General features: G+C 47.9%; 1 protein-coding gene across 3 annotated transcripts in view; it reads left to right on the top strand.

The window, feature by feature from the left end:
* Positions 1 to 18403, top strand: part of KANK4 (KN motif and ankyrin repeat domains 4) — a 67020-nt gene that overhangs the window by 26496 nt on the left and 22121 nt on the right. The window contains exons 2-4 of one of the 3 annotated variants that reach the window (XM_057530124.1): positions 3720 to 3885; positions 9364 to 9451; positions 15563 to 17488. In XM_057530124.1, the coding sequence (XP_057386107.1) occupies positions 9436 to 9451; positions 15563 to 17488 (1942 nt within the window). In that variant the 5' untranslated portion in view covers positions 3720 to 3885; positions 9364 to 9435. Of the gene's footprint in view, positions 1 to 3645; positions 3890 to 9363; positions 9452 to 15562; positions 17489 to 18403 lie in introns of all 3 variants that reach the window. The other 2 variants (XM_057530110.1, XM_057530115.1) reach the window with 2 other exon arrangements.

The raw sequence follows: 18403 nt of genomic DNA, 5'->3' as shown, positions 1-18403 counted from the left end.
TCTTATTTAATTCTCCTGACAGATCCATGATGTGTAAGGTGTATTACGATTCCTATTTTACAAGTGAGGTAGCTAAGGCACAGAGAGGTTAAATAATTTGTCCAAGGTTACACAGTCACTAGCAGAGCTGGGATTCTAGCCCTGGCTTCTCGACTTGGAGTCCAGACTCTTAGCCACTCTAGATCTTGCTCTTCAATTATGTTAAAATATGCAAAATGGATGGACATGACTGCTGCAACTTTCTGGGGAGGGTGTGTCCCCTTATCACATTCTTATCAACACTGAGGACCTTTCTTTAAAAAAATCTGTTTTTTCTAACTTGTAAGACAGTCTGTGTCATACCATGGTTAAGAGCTGCACGTTACCTGGATTCCAATCTCGGCTCTGGTGGTCTCAGTAACTGGGCAACTGCTCTCAGCCTCAGCTTTGTCCTCAGGTAATGGACATAACAATACTACTTTATAGGGTCATTGTGGGAATTAAATTGGCTGGTTTTGGAATGGACCTATACTGCCTGGTGCAGTGTAGGGTAAATAAATAGTATGGCATTTCGATGTTTTCTAGCATCTTTTTATTATTAATTCATGCAGTTAAACATTTTTTTTTAATATTAACCATTTGTATTTCTTCTTTCCTGAATTGCCTGCTTGTGCCCCTTCATCATTTGTCTGTTGGCATCTTTATCTAACAGAGTGTTTGAGTCAAAGACTAAGAGCATTCTGGAAGGGTCTAAGTGAAGGGAGGGATGAGGCGTAGAGGTCTTTTCCCCTGTGGGCCTGACGACTTTCTTTTTCTCTAAGGAGCATTTTTCACTGGTTACTGCAGGCTCCTCTCTCCCTGCAATTGGCCCTGTTTCATCCCTGAGAAATTTTCATCTGCCTTAAAGGATCAGTCATTTGAATAGCTCATTCCCACTGGTCCCCTACACCCACAGATCTCCCGTGTGTGATTTCTTTCTCTGTCCAGTGAACTTGCGTTTGGTCAGAATGGCTGTAACCAGTCTGCTCTGAGAGGCTGTTTCAGCAGCACGTGTACCTAAGCAGCGCACTGCTCCCCGGCCCTGCGTGATAGCTGACCTCTCTGAGCAAAGTGCAAAAGCCTAAGGGACCACTTAGATAAAGGGCACATTCTTCGGATAGTTCCACCTCTTCTCCCTCTTGCTTGGCGTCATCTTGCCTGACTTCGGTGGTCCACCTTTTTCCCATCATGGGGCAGAAGGGACCTGGGCCATAAAAGTTGGAGGTTTCTAAATTGCGAAAGGAGTCAAACCTCCCCTCGGCTAAGTGATTCCTGCCAGAAAAGTTCTGGTGGATAAGTGTGTTTGGTCCAGGAGAATTTTCTGGGTATATAGGTGGTAACATGAAATTGGCTACTAATATTAAGACATATACATGAGTGAGTTGTAGGGGTAGAGACATGCCAGTATCCCAGCATGGCAAGGGCCAGAGGCTATGGAGGGGATCCCCCCCCCAAAAGAAGCTCAGACTCCCCTAGAGAAAGTTGTTGGTGTTTCTCATGGACACCTTCCCTAAATGTGAGGTCACCTTCTGCCTGGACAGCACCAGCATTGAAGCTTACGTCCTGGAGTTTGTGTGTCTCCTGCATTCACCTGCATGCCCAGTTCAGGCTGCCTGGTTTAGAAGAAAGGGTATTAGACTGGGAGACAGAACATCTGGGTTTGAGTTGAGCCTTTGCCTTTTCTTAGCTTTATACCCTTGGGAACCAACTTTGTTTTCTCATCCGGAAGATGGTGGGTAACATTCCCGGGTCTGCTCACCTCCCTGCTTGACCATGGAGTTAATGGAGAGTACTGGGTAAGTGCAAAGCCAGGAAAGACAGAAGAAACTCTCCTCCTTATTAGAGACATAGGCAGTCAGCACAGGGCCTGAACCTGCATCTCATGTGGAGCTCAGAGAACTGAAAGTGCTACCCATCTTCAGAAAGAGAGCTGAAGCTGTTACAGTGGAGGATTACTGGACTGAATGTCAATATTATGACATAGTATAAGTGTGTTTCATGTTTGGTAATTGCAATCATTGTTGCTTTTGTTGTGGTCATCCATGTACAATGCTTGGTGTCAGTCTATTTATCTCTTGTAAAAATAAAATACAGTGTGTGTGTGTGGAAAAAAAAAAAAAAAAAAAAGAAAGAGAGCTGAAGAAGGAGGGTTAGAGGTGTGTGTGTGTGTGTGTGTGTGTGTGTGTGTGTGTGTGTGTTTGTGGATCTTCTGTCCTGGCATCTGAGCCAAGCTGATCTATGGCACTGCTAGGGACTAGTATTTCCTTCCCTCATTCTGCTTGCTGTCTTTTTCAATCTGATGAGAGGCCTGGCACCTGTTGGAAAGGAGAGGTGCTTTCTTGGTACCTAAGGGAGTATCTGGAGAGGTCACTTGTGTTTAGAGTCGTCGGTATCGTGGATGAGTTCAGTTTCACAAACTTGATGGAACATCTAGCCTGTGATCCTGGTCAGGGAGATAGACACAGAGGCAGCAGTTAGAATTTAGGTGACACCTGCGGCAGTTGAGGGCCGACAGGAGCAGTGTAAGTAGGAAGGCTGGCCACTGCACTTGAGCGGATGCTGAGCGGAGCTTGGGGGACAGGCGGGAGCTGGCCAGTGTTCCTGGAAGAATGTTGGGTGTTTCAAGAAAGGCTCAGCTCTGCAAGGAAGCCTCTCACCATTTTGTCTTGGATATGGAAGAATTTATCCTGGGAGAGGAAATGAGAAGGATTACCTCTGTCACATAGATAAACCAGAGAGGACGAGTGGGTGGCTAGAAGGTCATGGGACCTGGTGAAATGGAGAGCTCTTTTTCACTCAGCTTCCTGGTGAAATGTCTTATGCTTCTAGCCGTTCTCTAGCCAATTCAGAGGGGATGGTCGATGATCATTTAAAATCTATCAGAAAGACAGTTTGCTCAGTATATTTTTAAATATAACCTCAGAGTTCAAGGTACATTTCTGATTTTTTAAAAACATCCTGATGGTTTGGTCTGTGTACTAGTTAAATACTTTTAGCAGTTGAGAAAAGTGAATGTTGGTGTTCCATAGTCTCGTCCATCACATCATCCCACGCCTTTCGGTAAATTTGTTAACCTCCGTCTTGAGCAAGATGCTCCAGAGTCTTCCAAGGAAAATAAGAAATTTGATCCAGTGTAGTGGGAAGAACACAGAATTCTACACCCCCGGAATCTTCATTTTAATCCAGATTCACTCCTGGGTGAGCCAAGGGAATTCGCTGAGTCTGTCTCATTTCCTTCACCTGTACAATGGGGACGCTCAGCCCTACCTGTCTGCCTTAAGCTGGTGTGAGGCCCTGGATGTGAAGTGCTTTCCAAGTGTCCTGGGCTGGATGCAGGCAGCACTTCAGGGTGACACTCAGCTCTGGCATCAGTTTCAGTGTGGGTTAGACAGGAATCTGCCCTCGCCTCTGAGAGCACATCTCGACAGGCAGTGTCTGTAAAGGTCAGAGCTGCTTCGACACGTCTTGCTGATGGGGCTTCATTTCCGAGGACAGCCTCGTTTGGCTAGAGCCACAGAAGGTCAAGGGGATAAGGTCCTCTAATCCTTTTGCTGAGCCTGCATACAGGAGCCCAGATGCTGTCCTGGCCCCGTTTGGATTGCACCCACCCCCCTGTATCTCCTTCAGGTCTAGCAGTGGTGCTGGATTTGCAGAGCCTGGAGCCTCTGTGCCTGCACCTCACACCTGCCTCTGTTCCAAAGAGCTGCAGCTGCAGTGGGCTGGCTGAGACTCTTCACGGCGCCTGCCTGGGATACTCTGGGACCTTCCTCCTCCACAGCTGCCTTCTCCCCGGCTCCTGCACCCGCCCTTCGGAAGTCACTGGTCCGCTCTGCCGTTAGAAGCCCTGCCTGGAGCTGGATCCTTACAGTAGGTACTTCCTTGCTTTTCTCTTTTTGCCAGAATTGGGTGCGTTTTGGTGCTGGGGCATCAGATTCACATAGCGGCAGGAAGCAGGAGCTGCCAGTCTGGCCCCGGGAACTCACTGGTCATTGTTTCTTCTAGCTCTGCCCCGACAGACTTCCAGTCACTGATTGATCAGGGCAGCGAGTAGTCTGGGGATCGCTCACAGAAGCTTTGCTTGGCCGTGAGACCCAGGAGGCAGCTTGGGGAGGAAGTTTCTAAGGCAGAGCCTGGAAGAAAGAGATGCACCACTGGAGGGTTTCAGCTCCTTAGGACGCTGAGTTCTCTGCAGGGAAGGAGGAGGAAAAGCATAATTAATTATGACCCCCCCCCCACCCCAGATTAGCGCCTAGCTTTGAGGGAGTGTGCAGAGGAAGGCGTGCACCGTTTCAGCATCTTTAGATGTGTCCCTCTGAACTGGGAGCAGCTCTGGGAACTAACTTTCCGATTGAGTGATTTGAGCTTTCTTCCTCTTTCTGCAAGATCCAGTATCAGCTTATTGAGCACTGAATTCCGTCCTGACCCCAGTCCCCTCTTCCCGTGAGCGAAAAGGAAGTCAGTATTTGCTTTTCCAGCAAGGTCACGGATCACCTGACCAAATCTTTAACAGCTGGGGAGCCAGTGCTGCTGTGCTGAACTCACGAGCGATCGGCTCAGGTCCAGCAGCAGAACCCCGCTTTCCGGGAGGAGGTGACTCCTCCAGCTCCAGGCTGTGGCGGGGGGGAGGATGCCAAGGGAAGGTAATGTGGTCCCAGCTTTCCTCCCGACAGTTTTCTCTTCTTCATGAAGCTCCAGATTCAGCTGCTGCAGTGCAGGCAAAAATGACAGACACTTGCAGAAGAATGTGGGAACGGAGTTAATGAGATTGTGTTAATGTGTCATTTATTGAGCATGAGTTATCTCTTTGTTTCCTGGGTTGGTGGGAAGTGAGCTGGCTGGAGAACTCGGTTGATGGACTCCTTTTTGGGAGTGCATCTCACTTCCCCAGTGCCTGGACTTCAGCCCTCTTAATGTTAAGCAGTGCTGTCATATGCCTCCTGCTGTTTAGCACAGGGGACGTTCCCACTTGGAGGCATGGGGCCCTGGAGTGGGGAAACGGGAAGCTCTCATCATCTGGGGAGATCAGTATGAGGTATAAGTAATTTTTTTCCTCTCTTTCAGAAAAAGCGTTTTGTCTTTGCAAGAGGTCTTGCAGGGATTGACAGATTGCTGTTTGGTGTGCTACCTTGCTAAATATTTGACTTTGTAAGGTTGAATTCTCCAAGAATTCTCATGGCAATAAGGCTGTGCTTTGAGCCAAGCTTTCTTTTTAAGGAAATCCAAGGTGCTATTTATTTTGGCATGCAGCCTGTTCTGGGATGAAATATGGCATTTTTATTATTGCAGAATAAAGAGAGGTTTGAAGAGAACAAACGTACAGAACTAGGTTTCAGTTTCAGGGCTAAGTAGAGGAAGGTTTCTTTGTATTTGGATTTGAGGTTAAAAGTGAGATTGAAAATGGCATCATAAAAAGAATAACTGGGGAGAGGGAGAGGGTGTGGGTATATATTGCCGGAGTTGGTCTGGCCCAGGGAAATCCACGCTCCTGGGCATGGACCCTGCTGGAACCGTTTCTAACGTGGCCTGGTAGTTACATATGGGCTAACACTGCTGTCTTCCAGCAACTGCCTCTTTGGTGGATTTTGTGCTGGCAGCCTCAGTCCTCACCTCTTCACTGCCCATTGGCTTTGAGAAGCAGTGTGGAGTGATGGAATCGCACAAACTGTCCTGCCCCTAATTAACTGGGTAACTTTAGATTGGCCACATAACCTCTTTGTGTCTTTGTTCCTCATTTGGAACTTGAAGATGATCTGCCACATGTTAGGATATAGCTGGGCAGTGGGTGAGGGTGACATGTGGCCACAGAAATGAGTCCTGTAGGAGTTCTGACCTTCACAAGCTTAATAGGGGAGAAGAACTAGAGAAAGATCCAGCTATGTATACTCAAAACATCTAGAATATGATGAGCTCACGAGAGAGGTTGGGACCTAATTGGGCATTCTTGATCCTGGGATAGGCCATAAACAAATGAAAAGTTACATAACACCACCAGGTATTACAATTCTGAACACTGGGGATACAGCTTAACAGAACGAGTAATAAATTGCTTCTAAGTCAAAATTTTAAATGCTCCAGGAGGTTGCAAAATTCCATTTTAAAGGGGAATTGTGTCCAACAAAGCTATTTTTCATATTCTGTTGTATTGCAAACAAAGTAGCATGTGTCGGTGTAGCATTTAGTCTTTGATTCCACTCCCCTAACCACATCAAACATCCACCCACTCGAAGAAAACCCCCTTAGCTGAATTCCGAGATGTCCGCGCGAAGGACCACGGGCCAAGGTGGAGAAGGCTGGGGTGGGTGGAGCTGGAAGTGGCATAACGTGGGCATGATAGTCCCCCCTTTCCTGCAGAGCCCTTTACCGTGAAAGCTTGCTCGGCCCTCTTCAGAGAGTTGGGGTATCAACTGATTAATTTCTGTACCCTTGGAAAGATTCATTTTAGAAAAATTCAAGTCTAAGAGAACGATTAGAGGTCTCTATAGAGTTCTTTTTAATGAACTTTGACCCCAAGTGTGCTGCGGAATTATTTGAAGCTCTGTGATCTGATATATGAAGGGCTGAACTGCAACTCTAACCAAGGGCAGTGGGTGTGATTGAACTCCCCGAGGTGATGGTGCGTTCGTGCAGCCAGAGGTCCATCTGCACCCAGGTGGCCGCCTCCTGCTTAGGAGGAACTTTGTTGCTTGGTGTCCAGCCTCGGAGAAGCAGATCGCACTTTGGTCAGGAGGACTTACCAAAGGAGCGGTTCTCCTTCTGCACGCCCAGAAGATGCATCACATATACTGGGGGGAAAAGCAGAGAAGCATCGGAGTCAGAAACGTTTCCCCTCACAAAGAGAGCTGGGGATCAGTCACAGCATCGGCCTGGTTTACAGGGGTGGAAAAACGTTTACAAATCACTTCTGTTCCCAGCACAGGCTTGGAGTCAACGAGACTTGAGAGCAAATCCTGCTCTAATACTTGCTTGTTATATGATTTGGGGCAGGCCTTCAAACTCTCTCAGCCTCAGTCTCCCTACCTGGAAAATGGGGACAATGATAATCCTCTTGGGGTTATGGTGAGGCTTGCGTGTGGTAATTCGAGTGTGTCAAGTGCTCCAAGCTCTGCCTGTTTTTCAGTAATGTTTTGAGGTGGGAGGAGGAAGGGAGCAGGAGGAGAGGAGAGGCCGTGATGATGGAGGGGCCATGTGTGGGGTTGGCATCCTCACCCTTTTCTTCCCCAGTTTTCACCTTGAAGCTGCCGGGCCTCTCCTGCCTGCCAGCATCTGGGAGGCCCCACCCCCGGCTGCAGACTGCAGACCTGGGGCACTGAGATCGGCAGCAGTGTCCTCTGCCCAGGAACCTTCTCTTTCTTTTCTTTTTGTTCCAATTGAGTTATAATTGACATATAACATTGTATTAGTTTCAGATGTCCAACATAATGATTTGATATTTGTATATGTTGTGAAATGACCGCCACAATAAGTTTAGGTAACATCCACTATGTCACATAGTTACAGTTTTTTTTCTTGTGACAAGAACTTTTAAGATCTACTCTCTTAACACCTTTCAAAAATATAATACGGTATTGTTAACTATAGTCACCATGCTGTACCTTACATCCCCAGGACCTTTTATCTTAAAACTGGCAGTTTGTACCTTTTGATGCCCTTCACCCATTTTGCCCAGCCGTCACCCCCCAACCCCTGCCTCTGACAGCCACTAATCTGTTCTCTGTATCTATGAGTTCTCTTTTGTTTAAGAAAGATTTCACATACAATGTTTGTCTTTGACTTATTTCACTTAGCATAATGCCCTTAGGGTCCGTGCGTGTTATCACAAATGGCAAGATTTCCTTCTTTTTTTATGACTGAGTAATATTCCATTATGTATATATACTATGCACCACATCTTCTTTATCCGTCGATGGACACTTGTTTCAGAGCCTCCTCTTTCTAACAAGGGCGACCCTCCCTCACCCCTGATTAGAAGCTTCCACGTCTCTCCACTGTCGGCCTCCTTAGTGGCCGCTTTTTAGTCTCCAGGGCCATCCACATTCATCCTCCTTCTCCCTAACTTCTTCTCTGCTCCAGCTCCAAATTCAAGTCCTTGTTGCCACAAAGGTGAGTGAGGTATTTAGCGTCTGTGATCTTTCTGCAAGGAGTGTCTCTGCCTATAGCAACCCTGCCTGCCCTTCCAGGCTCTGCCACTCCTGCATAGGCAAAGGCCGCTGCATGGAACGTGGTTATGGGGGAAACAAGACAGCAGCAGGGTGCTAGCTTCGGAGGCAGTAGCAGCACTCACAGAAAGAGGGTACACCAGACTTTCTGTCGGGCAGACTTCAGACTTCCTCTTACTTGGCAGGCCTGATATTTCCCAGGCCTCTTACCCAGTTTGCTTGTTTGCTCCCCATTTTCCATCCCAGGTTGCTGGGGGCCACCCCTTGTCCTTCTCTCACCCCCACGTCCTCCCAACCTTTCCCTCATCCCTGGTATGCTTCTCTGATCTGGAGTTCGTGGTCGAGCACATTGGAATTCCTAAAACAACTCCGCTTCCACTGATGAGGTGTCACAGATAATTTATGATTCTGATGTGTGTGGAGTTAAATCATAAAAACCAATTTCCTGGGTGATTTACTGTACTGGGGGGCAGGATCCAGGTTGTTTACCATTTGAAGAAATAGTCCTGGAAAAGGATTGAAACTTTGGGGAGAATTTATGATCAAACCTCAAGGTACCCTAATTCAGAGTCAGGAGGGTACTCTGCTTGCATAGTTACTGATGTCTTCTGGCTACCAGGCTTGAACTCCCCCTTGTTCTGCCCCTGGTTAGAAATCACCCCAAACTATTAGCTCCTAGTCAGTCCTTCCAATTAGCTCATCTTTTTCTTGAATCTGATTGGGATGTCACAGATCCCTTATAGGTACTCTGGTTCCAGCTTTTCCAAAAAAAATGGATTATAATTCTTTTACCATGACGGGAAGTGAGTAGATTTCAGCTCTTGATATTTTGGAAAGAGCACCATGCTGCTTGTCGGAGCCCTGGGTCCAGTTCCTTCACGAATGTGCTGAGAGGCCTTGCACAGGACAATTAACTTCTAAGCCTTAGTTTTCTCATCTGTCAAGTTGGACCAGAGGCTTCCTTTGGTGTCAACCACTGCTAACATTCCACGAAGACACACGCAAGATTATACTCTAGGAGTGTGTATAGGCTTTTAATTTCCCTCCTTGGAGAGCTATGAGCACATGGGCATCCTGGGAGAAAGGCAAGGAGGGGGTGTTACTTTTTTTTTTTTCTTGGTGCTATGTTCCCTCCATACTTATTCTGATTGTAATGAGACTCTCCACTTTTCCATCCTCTTTCTTTCAGAACTCTCCAACAAATTTTACAGGCTTATCGGAAGAAGAGTGCCCAAGAGACTGGCAGTCAGCATTCTCTAAGATGGAGAAGACAGACGGTAGGCAGGCTCCCTTGTATTCCCTGGTCTACAGTGAACACTTGGGTTGGAAAGCGATTATTACCATAAATCCTGGAAATAGCTCAGGGGAGGCGGTGCTGGGAAACCCAAACTGTGTGTTTCAGACATGAACAAGAGAAGGTAGGAGGGAATGAAAATGAAGGCTTATGTTTATACTGGAGTTGTGTAATTTTTGTAGTGTTTCTCATCCCTTCCAAGCAGCAAGAAGGGAGCATGATGATCTCACTCATTAACCTCATTTTAGAGATGAGGAACTTGAGGTCTAAAAAAGAGGCACAATTTGGTAAAAGAGCCTACCTTCATACCTGTGTGATTTTCCAAGGCATTTCACTTCTTTGAGCTTCACTTCCCTCCTATATCAGTTAGCTTTGCTGTGTAACAAACCACTCAGAAATGTATTGACTTAAAGATATTTATTATTTCTTAAAAGATTCTGTGGGTTGGCTAAGCCATTATTCTGGGCTGGGCCAGCTTGACTGATCTCTGCTGGACTTGTTCACATGTCTGTGGTCTTCTGGGTGACTTGTCCTGATGGTTTAGAATGGCTACACTCATGTGAGTGGTCTGGTGGTTGACTCCATGTCACCCAGGGCATTGGTGATGATTTGGCCATGCGTCTTTTGTTGCCCAGCAGGCTAGTTAGGGTTGTTCACATGATGACAGAAGGGTTCCAAGCACAGCAAGAACAGACAAACTCCAATGTGCAAGCAACTTTCAAATCTCTGCATATGTCACATTTGCCGTTGACCAAGTCACAAGGCCAAGCCTAGGGTCAGTGTGGGAGGGAAGTACACAAGGGTGGGTTATAATTGTGGCTATTTTTGCAAACAGTCTGCCACACCTCGTCTATAAGCAGGTATTAATACCTACTTCGCAGGGTTGGTAAAGGATTAAATGAGATAATGCATCTAAGGTTGTTGAGTAATAACTATCTAGCCCAAAGAACGTCTCGATGAATGTTCCCCTTTCCCTCCCCAGGAAACTTGCCAAACATCATAGAGTAGACCCCGCTCCCCTGACTTCTCATGAAATGCTTTTTCCAGATCACCGAATGTCAGGAAACAGGAGAGCCTATATGGCCCTTCACTGGTACAGGACTCAAGGACTGGACAGCAGCTCCAGCCCTGCCTCATCCTTCTTTCCAAATGCAGTTACCATATATTTCAAAAGTCTGCCTCTCTCCCCAGAGAGCTGCCTTTTCAGCGCATCCCTGAAAGTGGTCCCACAGAACACCAGCTAATTCTCTTAATGCCCCGGGGGCCTGTCATTCCTGCTTGCCTCATTTGTCCCCGCTCAGCATCCTTGGCATGGCTGCTTTCCACGTGATCACCCACAACTAGCTAAGAAAGGCACCCCTCCCTTCAAGCACACACATCTCACAAAATAAAGGCAGAGGAGGGAAAAGACAGCTTCCGCTGTCTTGGCCTTTTAAAGAGATTCATTTAATTCACCTTCTTTCCGGTTGTATTTTTGGCCACTTTCTCTCTAGTTTCTGTTTTTCCCATTTCCTTCAGAAACTGAGTATAGGCTTTTGGACTTTTTTTCTCATTTTAAATGCCTCTGATGGGTTCCCTTACCTGCCCCCCACTTCATTGTTTCCCTCAGGGTAATGACTGTGGCCCCTTCCTCCTTCCCTTGTCTCCTTCTAATCCCTTTTCTCATGCCTACCTGTAGGTCTTAGGCTCATGACTGTGTTTGCAGGTCCTTTCCAAGGGTCTAGTGATCTGGGGTGCTTTCAGACCGAGACTCTGTAGGGAATTCTAGGTAGCTCTGAGCCTCATATATCCTACTTTTTTCTTCTTCCCTGACTCGTTTTTCCCAGTTTCTCCAGAATTATTTTCTTGGACTCTCACTCCCTCTTGATGCTCTAGGCCTAACACAGAGTTAAATATTCAAGAAAGAACACATTCTCAGTGAATCTCCCCCTGCCCCATTCAGAACCAGCCCATCCTCATCTTTTGGCCCCTTTGTTGAGTACCTATGCCATGTTCTCTACTGCATCGGTGCTAATAATCACATCTCTGTGAGTTAGGTATTCTTATCACCACGTTACAAATGCAGAGACTGAGGCATAGGGAATTTAAATAATTTGCCCAGAATCACAGAGGTAGGAGGTAACAGAGGCAGGATTCAACTCCAGCCAGTTATGTGTTGGTTTGTCAGATCTGAAGTTCATTTTGAGCAGAGACAGTCCTCCTAATTAATTCTCACCCTGGCCCAGTGCCTGGAATTCTGAGCTCCTGCATACCTATCACCAGGTAGAATTAAAAGGAGCAGAACTTAATGTGAGCATAGATCTCCCAGCATATCAGATCAAGCTCCCTCATTCAAGGTCCAGCATTCCTCTTGCACTGGGAGAAAGAGAAGGAATGCAGAATGGTGGGTGGCAGGCACAGCAACACAATGTGTGCGTGTGTGTGTGTGTGTGTGTGTGTGTGTGTGTGAGAGAGAGAGAGAGAGAGAGAGAGAGAGAGAGAGAGAGAGAGGAGAGAGAGAGAGAGAGAGAGGAGAGAGAGAGGAGAGAGAGAGAGAGAGAGGAGAGAGACCCCATAGTGTAGCTTAGGAAAGCACCTATTAAACCCATCATCCTGGATAACTGCTCAGTCTCACAGACTTCTTTGATTCACCTCAGTCTCCCTTGTGGAATATTTTCCCTTGGAACCTGCTGTTCCTCATTTGATGCTATTATTGTATTTGTGCTCTGGACCTGCTCTCAGAGGCTGATGGGCAAATCAGTTCATTTCTACCGAATTGAGGCAGTAAGCAGATAAATAATGCAGTCTCTCCTTTGGAGTGCTCTTTGCCTTCTGGGTCATAAATCTCCTCCCTATTTAACTTTAGACAAATGCCTCCTCTCTGATTTGGCTTGTTCCTATAATCCAGGAGGCTGCTGAACTGGCCAGTAGGCCTAAGAGTATAGCCAAGTGCAGCTGGGAAACTAACAGAGAACAATTGCTGTCATTGAGACTATCAGTGTGCCTCTTTGGGAGAAAGCAGGTTTGTAAAAAATCATATGGGTGAATGGGAACTTAGTGGACTTTTTTGGGTGCTGGAGGAGTGTTTACTCCTTATCTGCCTGGAGTCCAGGTATCTGCACAGAAGCTCTGGAACCCAACTTGGACCAACCCTGTGGATCAGCACCAGTGCCTTGCTGTGTTCCCTGCTGAGGCTGTGACTTACTCACCCACAGGCCCTGCAACTTTACTTAGCACTGAGGCTGGTAGGGTCGACTGTCAGTGTTCAAGGGTTCAGCCTTTACGTGTCTACTTGGCTTCTTTAGTTCTTTGGAGATAACTGTACTTCCCTAAGCACAGTTCTTGTGCCCCAAGCATGTAGCACTGGCCAGAAGGATACATCAGACAGGCAAGTGGGAAGAGCTCAGCCCAAATATGTCATCACTCTTAGGGAAAAAGCAGCCCTATATGTGCCCCAGGTAATGCCATCACTTGCACCTCTTCTTGAACCTGCCCCTTCCTTCCATTCCCTTAGCTTCTTTCACCTTGACCATGTCAGCAATCTCCCAACTGGTCTTCAGGCCTCTGGTTTGTTCTTCTTCTAATCCTCTGCAAGAATGCTCACTGTGAAATCACATTTGACCAAGTCACTCCCTTGTGTAAAACCCTTTGATGACTCCCACTGCCTAGAGAGTAAAGTCAAAGCTTGTTGGCATGCATACAAGTGGCTCTCTGATCTGGCTCTTGCTGACCTTTCCAATTTTGTCGTTTTCTACTCCTCACCCTTCTCTTCCACACTTTAAGTTCCAACCGTATCAACTGTGTTTATAGAACCCTGGATTACCATGGATTTTCACACCTTAATGCATTTGCCCATTCTCTGACATATATCTAATCTGTCCTGGCTATCTATTGCTGCATAACAAACCACCCCAAAACTTAGTGGCTTAAAACAATCATGCATTATTAACACAAGTTCAGCTGAGTGGTTCTCATTTGGAGTCCCTCCTGTCATTGAAATCAGATGATGGCTGAGGCTGGAGTCATCTGAAGTTCTTTTACTTATGCCTAGCACCTGGGCTAGGATGTCTGGAACAGCTCAGGCTGGCGAGACATCTCTCACCATCTCTTCACATGACCTCTCTCTGGAGCTACTTGGGCTTCCTCACAGTATGGCAGTCTCAGGGAAGTTGGACTCCTTACATGGCATCTGGCTTCCCCCTGAGTGTGCATTCTAAGAGACCCAGGTGGAACTTACAGGCTTCTTATGACCTAGTCTTGGCATTCTCTCATTGTAATTTCTGCCATTTTCTTTTGGTCAAAGCAGTCACAGGCCAGCTGAGATTCAAAAGCATAGAGAAATGGACCCCACCTCTCAATATAAGATTCCCTTGCCTGTCTGGAGAAGGTAGGAACTGATAATGGCCCTCTTGGAGATAAACAGCTACAATGTCTTTCACCCTCTTGTGTTCTCCTGGCAAAGTGCTATTTATTCATTTAACACCCAGTTATATGTCACTCTTATGAAGTCATCCCTCTCCAACCAAGGCAGAATTAGCCTCTAAGTCCAAGAAAGTTTTTCTGGAGAAACGAGGAAAATAAGTCAAGAAGGAACGCTGGTCCTTGAGCATGTATCTGTTACCATCCTTGTCACACTGCATCGTACTTGTTGGTGTTTCTCCTACTTGACCATACTTTTTTTTTGAGGGCAGAGCTATACCTGATTCATCTCTGTGTCCTTAAGATCTATCTTAGCAACCAACAGAGGTGCTCAATAAATAGTGGTTGAGGTAAGTGAATTCAATTACTGCTATTTTGTCATTTTGCCCCCAGGGCCTATTACTCTTGGAGTCAAGCAATCAGTCAGACACAAAGAATTTGAGGATCCCCTCCTATGTACCCAGCAAGTCAGCTTCCATTAGGGGGCTTCAGTTCTCTGTAATTTGGACTTCCACAAAGATAATAACTACAATATTGAGTGTGTATTGAATGTTCATCATGTGCTAGGCATTGTTCTAAGCACTTCATATGTATTAATCAGTCCTCACAATCTCATCTTACCTGTTATTATTGCTATCTTACGGATGATGAGACACAGGGAGGCTAAGTAATTTCCCCAAGGTCACAGAGCTGAAATATAGACCGGGCTCCAGGGTCCATATTCTTGGCCTCTGTGCTCTCCACTAATGTCCTCTCCTGAACTCAGCATTTTCAGAGCATGCTTAGCAGAATGTCAGAGAGATAATAAAGGGTGTCACATTAGGAACATCAAAACAACAAAGATTATTTAACCTGAGGAAGACGCTAATTGGAGACAAATCCCTATGGATTCAAATAATCAAAGGACTGACTTGTTCTCAGCGTCCTTTGCTGGAGTCAAGATCAGTGGTGCCTCGGTGTGATGGAGAACTTTCTCATCGTGATACTCTCCTGATACTTTGGGCTGCTCTGAAAAATCATGAGTCCCACACCTCTTGGAGGATGCTTGCCAATGTCCCTTTTGACATTGATTGTCCCATTTTCCTCCACCACCTTTTTTTCCAGTTTGTGAAAAAGGTGATATTTCCTTACCTGGCATGAGTTTTTGAAAGTGAAACTTGTTTGTTAAGCACTACGCAGTTTTCCAGTGGAAAAGAGCATAGGCTGTGCATGATTATGGGTGCCCGTCCTGAGCTTCATGTACCTAGAGGCTCAGCCATCAGAGGAAGCTTAAATAATGCGGGAGGCACGGCTCCTTGATATCTCTGGCTTTAGCAAGATTTGCTAGGACCTATTTGAATAATGCAAGGTCCTTTTTTAATATTGAGACAATTGTGTATCTCGTCCTTTGAAAACGTCCATATTCATAATTACCAATTAGTACCCTGATTTGGCAAATTCCTGGCCACAGTGGTAACTGAAATGCCATACTGCAAATTGGACACTATTCCCTCTACCTATTTCCTTGGAGACATTGGCTAAGTCCACATTGATTTAATAACAGGATTTCTCAGCCCAGCCAAAAGACGGTGAGCATCTCAGCATAATTCAGAGGCTGGAACATTTAGGAGAACGCTTATGGGAGAGATATTAGGTCTCACCGCCTGTCTTTCTCATTAACGTTGCGCTTCTTTTTCACGTGTCTTATGTCTCCCAGCCAAAGACCAGTCCTCTCAGGGGGATGAAGAGAAAGACCCTCCAAAGAGCCACCCCTACTCCGTGGAGACCCCATATGGCTTCCATTTAGACCTGGACTTCCTCAAGTACGTGGATGACATCGAGAAGGGAAACACCATCAAAAGGATTCCTATCCACAGAAGGGCCAAGCAGGCCAAGTTTAGCACTTTGCCCCGGAACTTCAGCCTTCCCGACAGTGGGGCTCGCCCCCATGCTGCTCTTTCCCACCCGAACTGGCCCCCAGTGGTGCCAAGTAAGGTGTCGCTCGGGACAGAGGCGCGAGCTCAGCCGCTGCCGCTCGGTGATACCCCCCAAGCCGCCGGCGGGAGCGAGGCGAGCTACCACCGTAAGGCCCTACTGACGGAGACCGCCAGACAGCTGGAGGCTGCTGGTCCCAGGGAGGCTGAGGTCGCCTCCGGGATTGGACGGCCCCAGCTTTTGAGAGCATCCAGCATGCCAGCCACGCTGCTGCAAAACAGGGCCTCAGAGGACCCGAGCCTAAACTCAGGGCCCCCTACCCCGCCCGCCCTCCCCCCACTTCAGGGCGAAGGCGGTGTCTGTGATGGCGCCTTTGGTCCTGCGGAAGGATTTGAGGGTTTTTCCAACTCCACCCAGCGAACAGCAGCCCAACCAGAAGTCAGAGAGTCTGGAGACCTGGTGCCAGGAGTACCGGAGCTGATCCGGAAGGGGCCTGAGCCTCCAGAGGGTGAAGAAGCAGCTCCAGATCACCTCCCTTTCTCAAGTCCTCCTTTCTCATCCCTTGTAGTTCTAGAGGATGCAGAAGACCAACAGGAAAGCAGACAAGCCGAGGTGGCGGTCACGACCCCCGGCTCCCCAACACCAAGCCCCCCACCTCTGCCATCACCCGTCCCTGGGAGTGAGCTCCCCCTAGAAGAAATCGAGCTCAACATCAACGAGATCCCGCCGCCGCCACCTGTAGAAGTAGACGTGAGAAGCATCGGCATCCGGGTCACGGAGGAAAGCCTGGGCCTTACCTCCGTGGATCCTGGCAGCATCTCCAGCCTGAAGCAGCAGCTCTCGGGCCTTGAGGGCGAGTTGTCTGGAAGAACTGAGGAACTAGCCCAAGTCAGAGCTGCCCTCCAGCGGCAGGAGGAGGAAATCAAGGCTAGGGGGCAGAGGATTCGAGAGCTAGAGTGCACTGTAGCCCAACTGACAGAAAAGCTTAGCCACGAGAACACCAAAGAGGCTCAGGGCCAGATTGATGCCATGGTCAACACTGACCCTCTGCACGGACTCTTGACCACGGAGTCGTGTGACAAGAGCATTGGGGTCAACCTTATGGGCAGCACAAGATCTGAAAGCTGGGGGGCCTGGGGAAAGGGGAATGGCGTCCTGTGGAGGCAGGAAAGTCACAAATGGGGGGATCGGAGCCCAGCAGAATGTGTGTCACCATCCCAGCTGTCACTGCCACAGGGATCCAAGATGGTCCTCACCGCCTCTTTACACAGCTGCCTCTCCACTGAGCTCAGGATCGAAGAAGGACGCTCTGAGCAGGAGGGAGGGCATCAGGTGGGAGCCGAGGGTCCAGTCAGGGGAGCAAGAGGCTCGCCAAGGAGCAGCAAGAGAACGGCTCCCCCAGCAGGGAGGAAGGAGGCCGGTTCAGAGCTCCCGGGGAAGGAGCACCCAGGAAGGCCACCCAGCTCGCCCACCGCCGATGCCACCATTGGGCAGTACGTTAAGAAGATCCAGGAGCTCCTGCAGGAGCAGTGGAGCTGCCTGGAGCATGGGTACCCAGAGCTGGCCCGTGCCATCAAGCAGCCCGCCTCCAAGCTCAGCAGCATCCAGAGCCAGCTACAGAGTTCCCTCAACCTGCTGCTGTCCGCCTACTCGGCCCACGCTCCACCCCAGAAGGAGCCCCCGGGCCCCTCTTCCTCCCCGCGGACGGGTAAATACTGGTGCCTGAGACGGGGAACCATTGCTCCTTGACGAGTCAAAGGGGAAAAGGGTTTTAATTGCATGCATATGTTTTTTTTTAAAGGTTTAAGCACATCCAGGAACCCAGTGGAATAAAAACTGATCTCTGTGACAGTGGAGGCTTGGAACCTCTGCTCTTGTCCTTGCTCTAACGTTGGGACTGACTGCAGGGCCACCACATACAGTCGTTCATGTAGCACAGGGCACAGAGATGCCAGAGGGTAAATGGGAGCTGAAACCCAGCCCACACTTGCCAAGCCTGCAGCACTGTGTCTGCCCAGAGAGGTGCCTCTTTCTCATTTGCATTGTGCAAAGGCAGTGTCTAGGGTGAAGAAAGCCCCTGGCTGTGAGTGCTTTAAACCTCTGCCTTCCTTAATTGTTTCTTGGGCTCTTGCATTCCTGTGGTCCTGCCCAGTTCTTGCACATTAGAGGTTTTTTGTAGCCTTGTTTTGGAGGATTATTATATTGAGAGCTGAAATATTTTACTGAATTATTTTCTCTCTCTCTCTCTCTCTCTCTCTCTCTCTGTGTCTGTGTGAGAGAGAGAGAAATTGAGCGATACTCACATGTGGAAGTCGACCCTTTGGCTGAGCGGCTCTTCCTCCTATAACAGATCACACACTCTGGAGTTAAGTGGAACCATATTTTGCTTTGCTCAACGGGCAGCAGCGTGTGAGTCTGCTTCCTGCCGCAGATCACAAATTGGCTGTTTTCTCATTATTTCGGTGCTAGTGCTAGTCTTACTGATTGTGAACTGCCTCCTGTAACTTTGAGTCCAGCAAAAGACTCGTGCTCTTGCTCATGTGTTTTCCGTGCCTACCCCACATCACAAGTGTCATCTGGCTTGTGAGTCAGGAAGGACCGCTGGGGTGCCCTCGAGCAGAAG

Source organism: Balaenoptera acutorostrata, chromosome 1, assembly GCF_949987535.1.
Source record: "Balaenoptera acutorostrata chromosome 1, mBalAcu1.1, whole genome shotgun sequence".
Lineage (NCBI taxonomy): Eukaryota > Metazoa > Chordata > Mammalia > Artiodactyla > Balaenopteridae > Balaenoptera > Balaenoptera acutorostrata.
The sequence above is the reverse complement of the archived record's forward strand: the minus strand, read 5'-3'. Positions and strand labels throughout refer to the sequence as shown.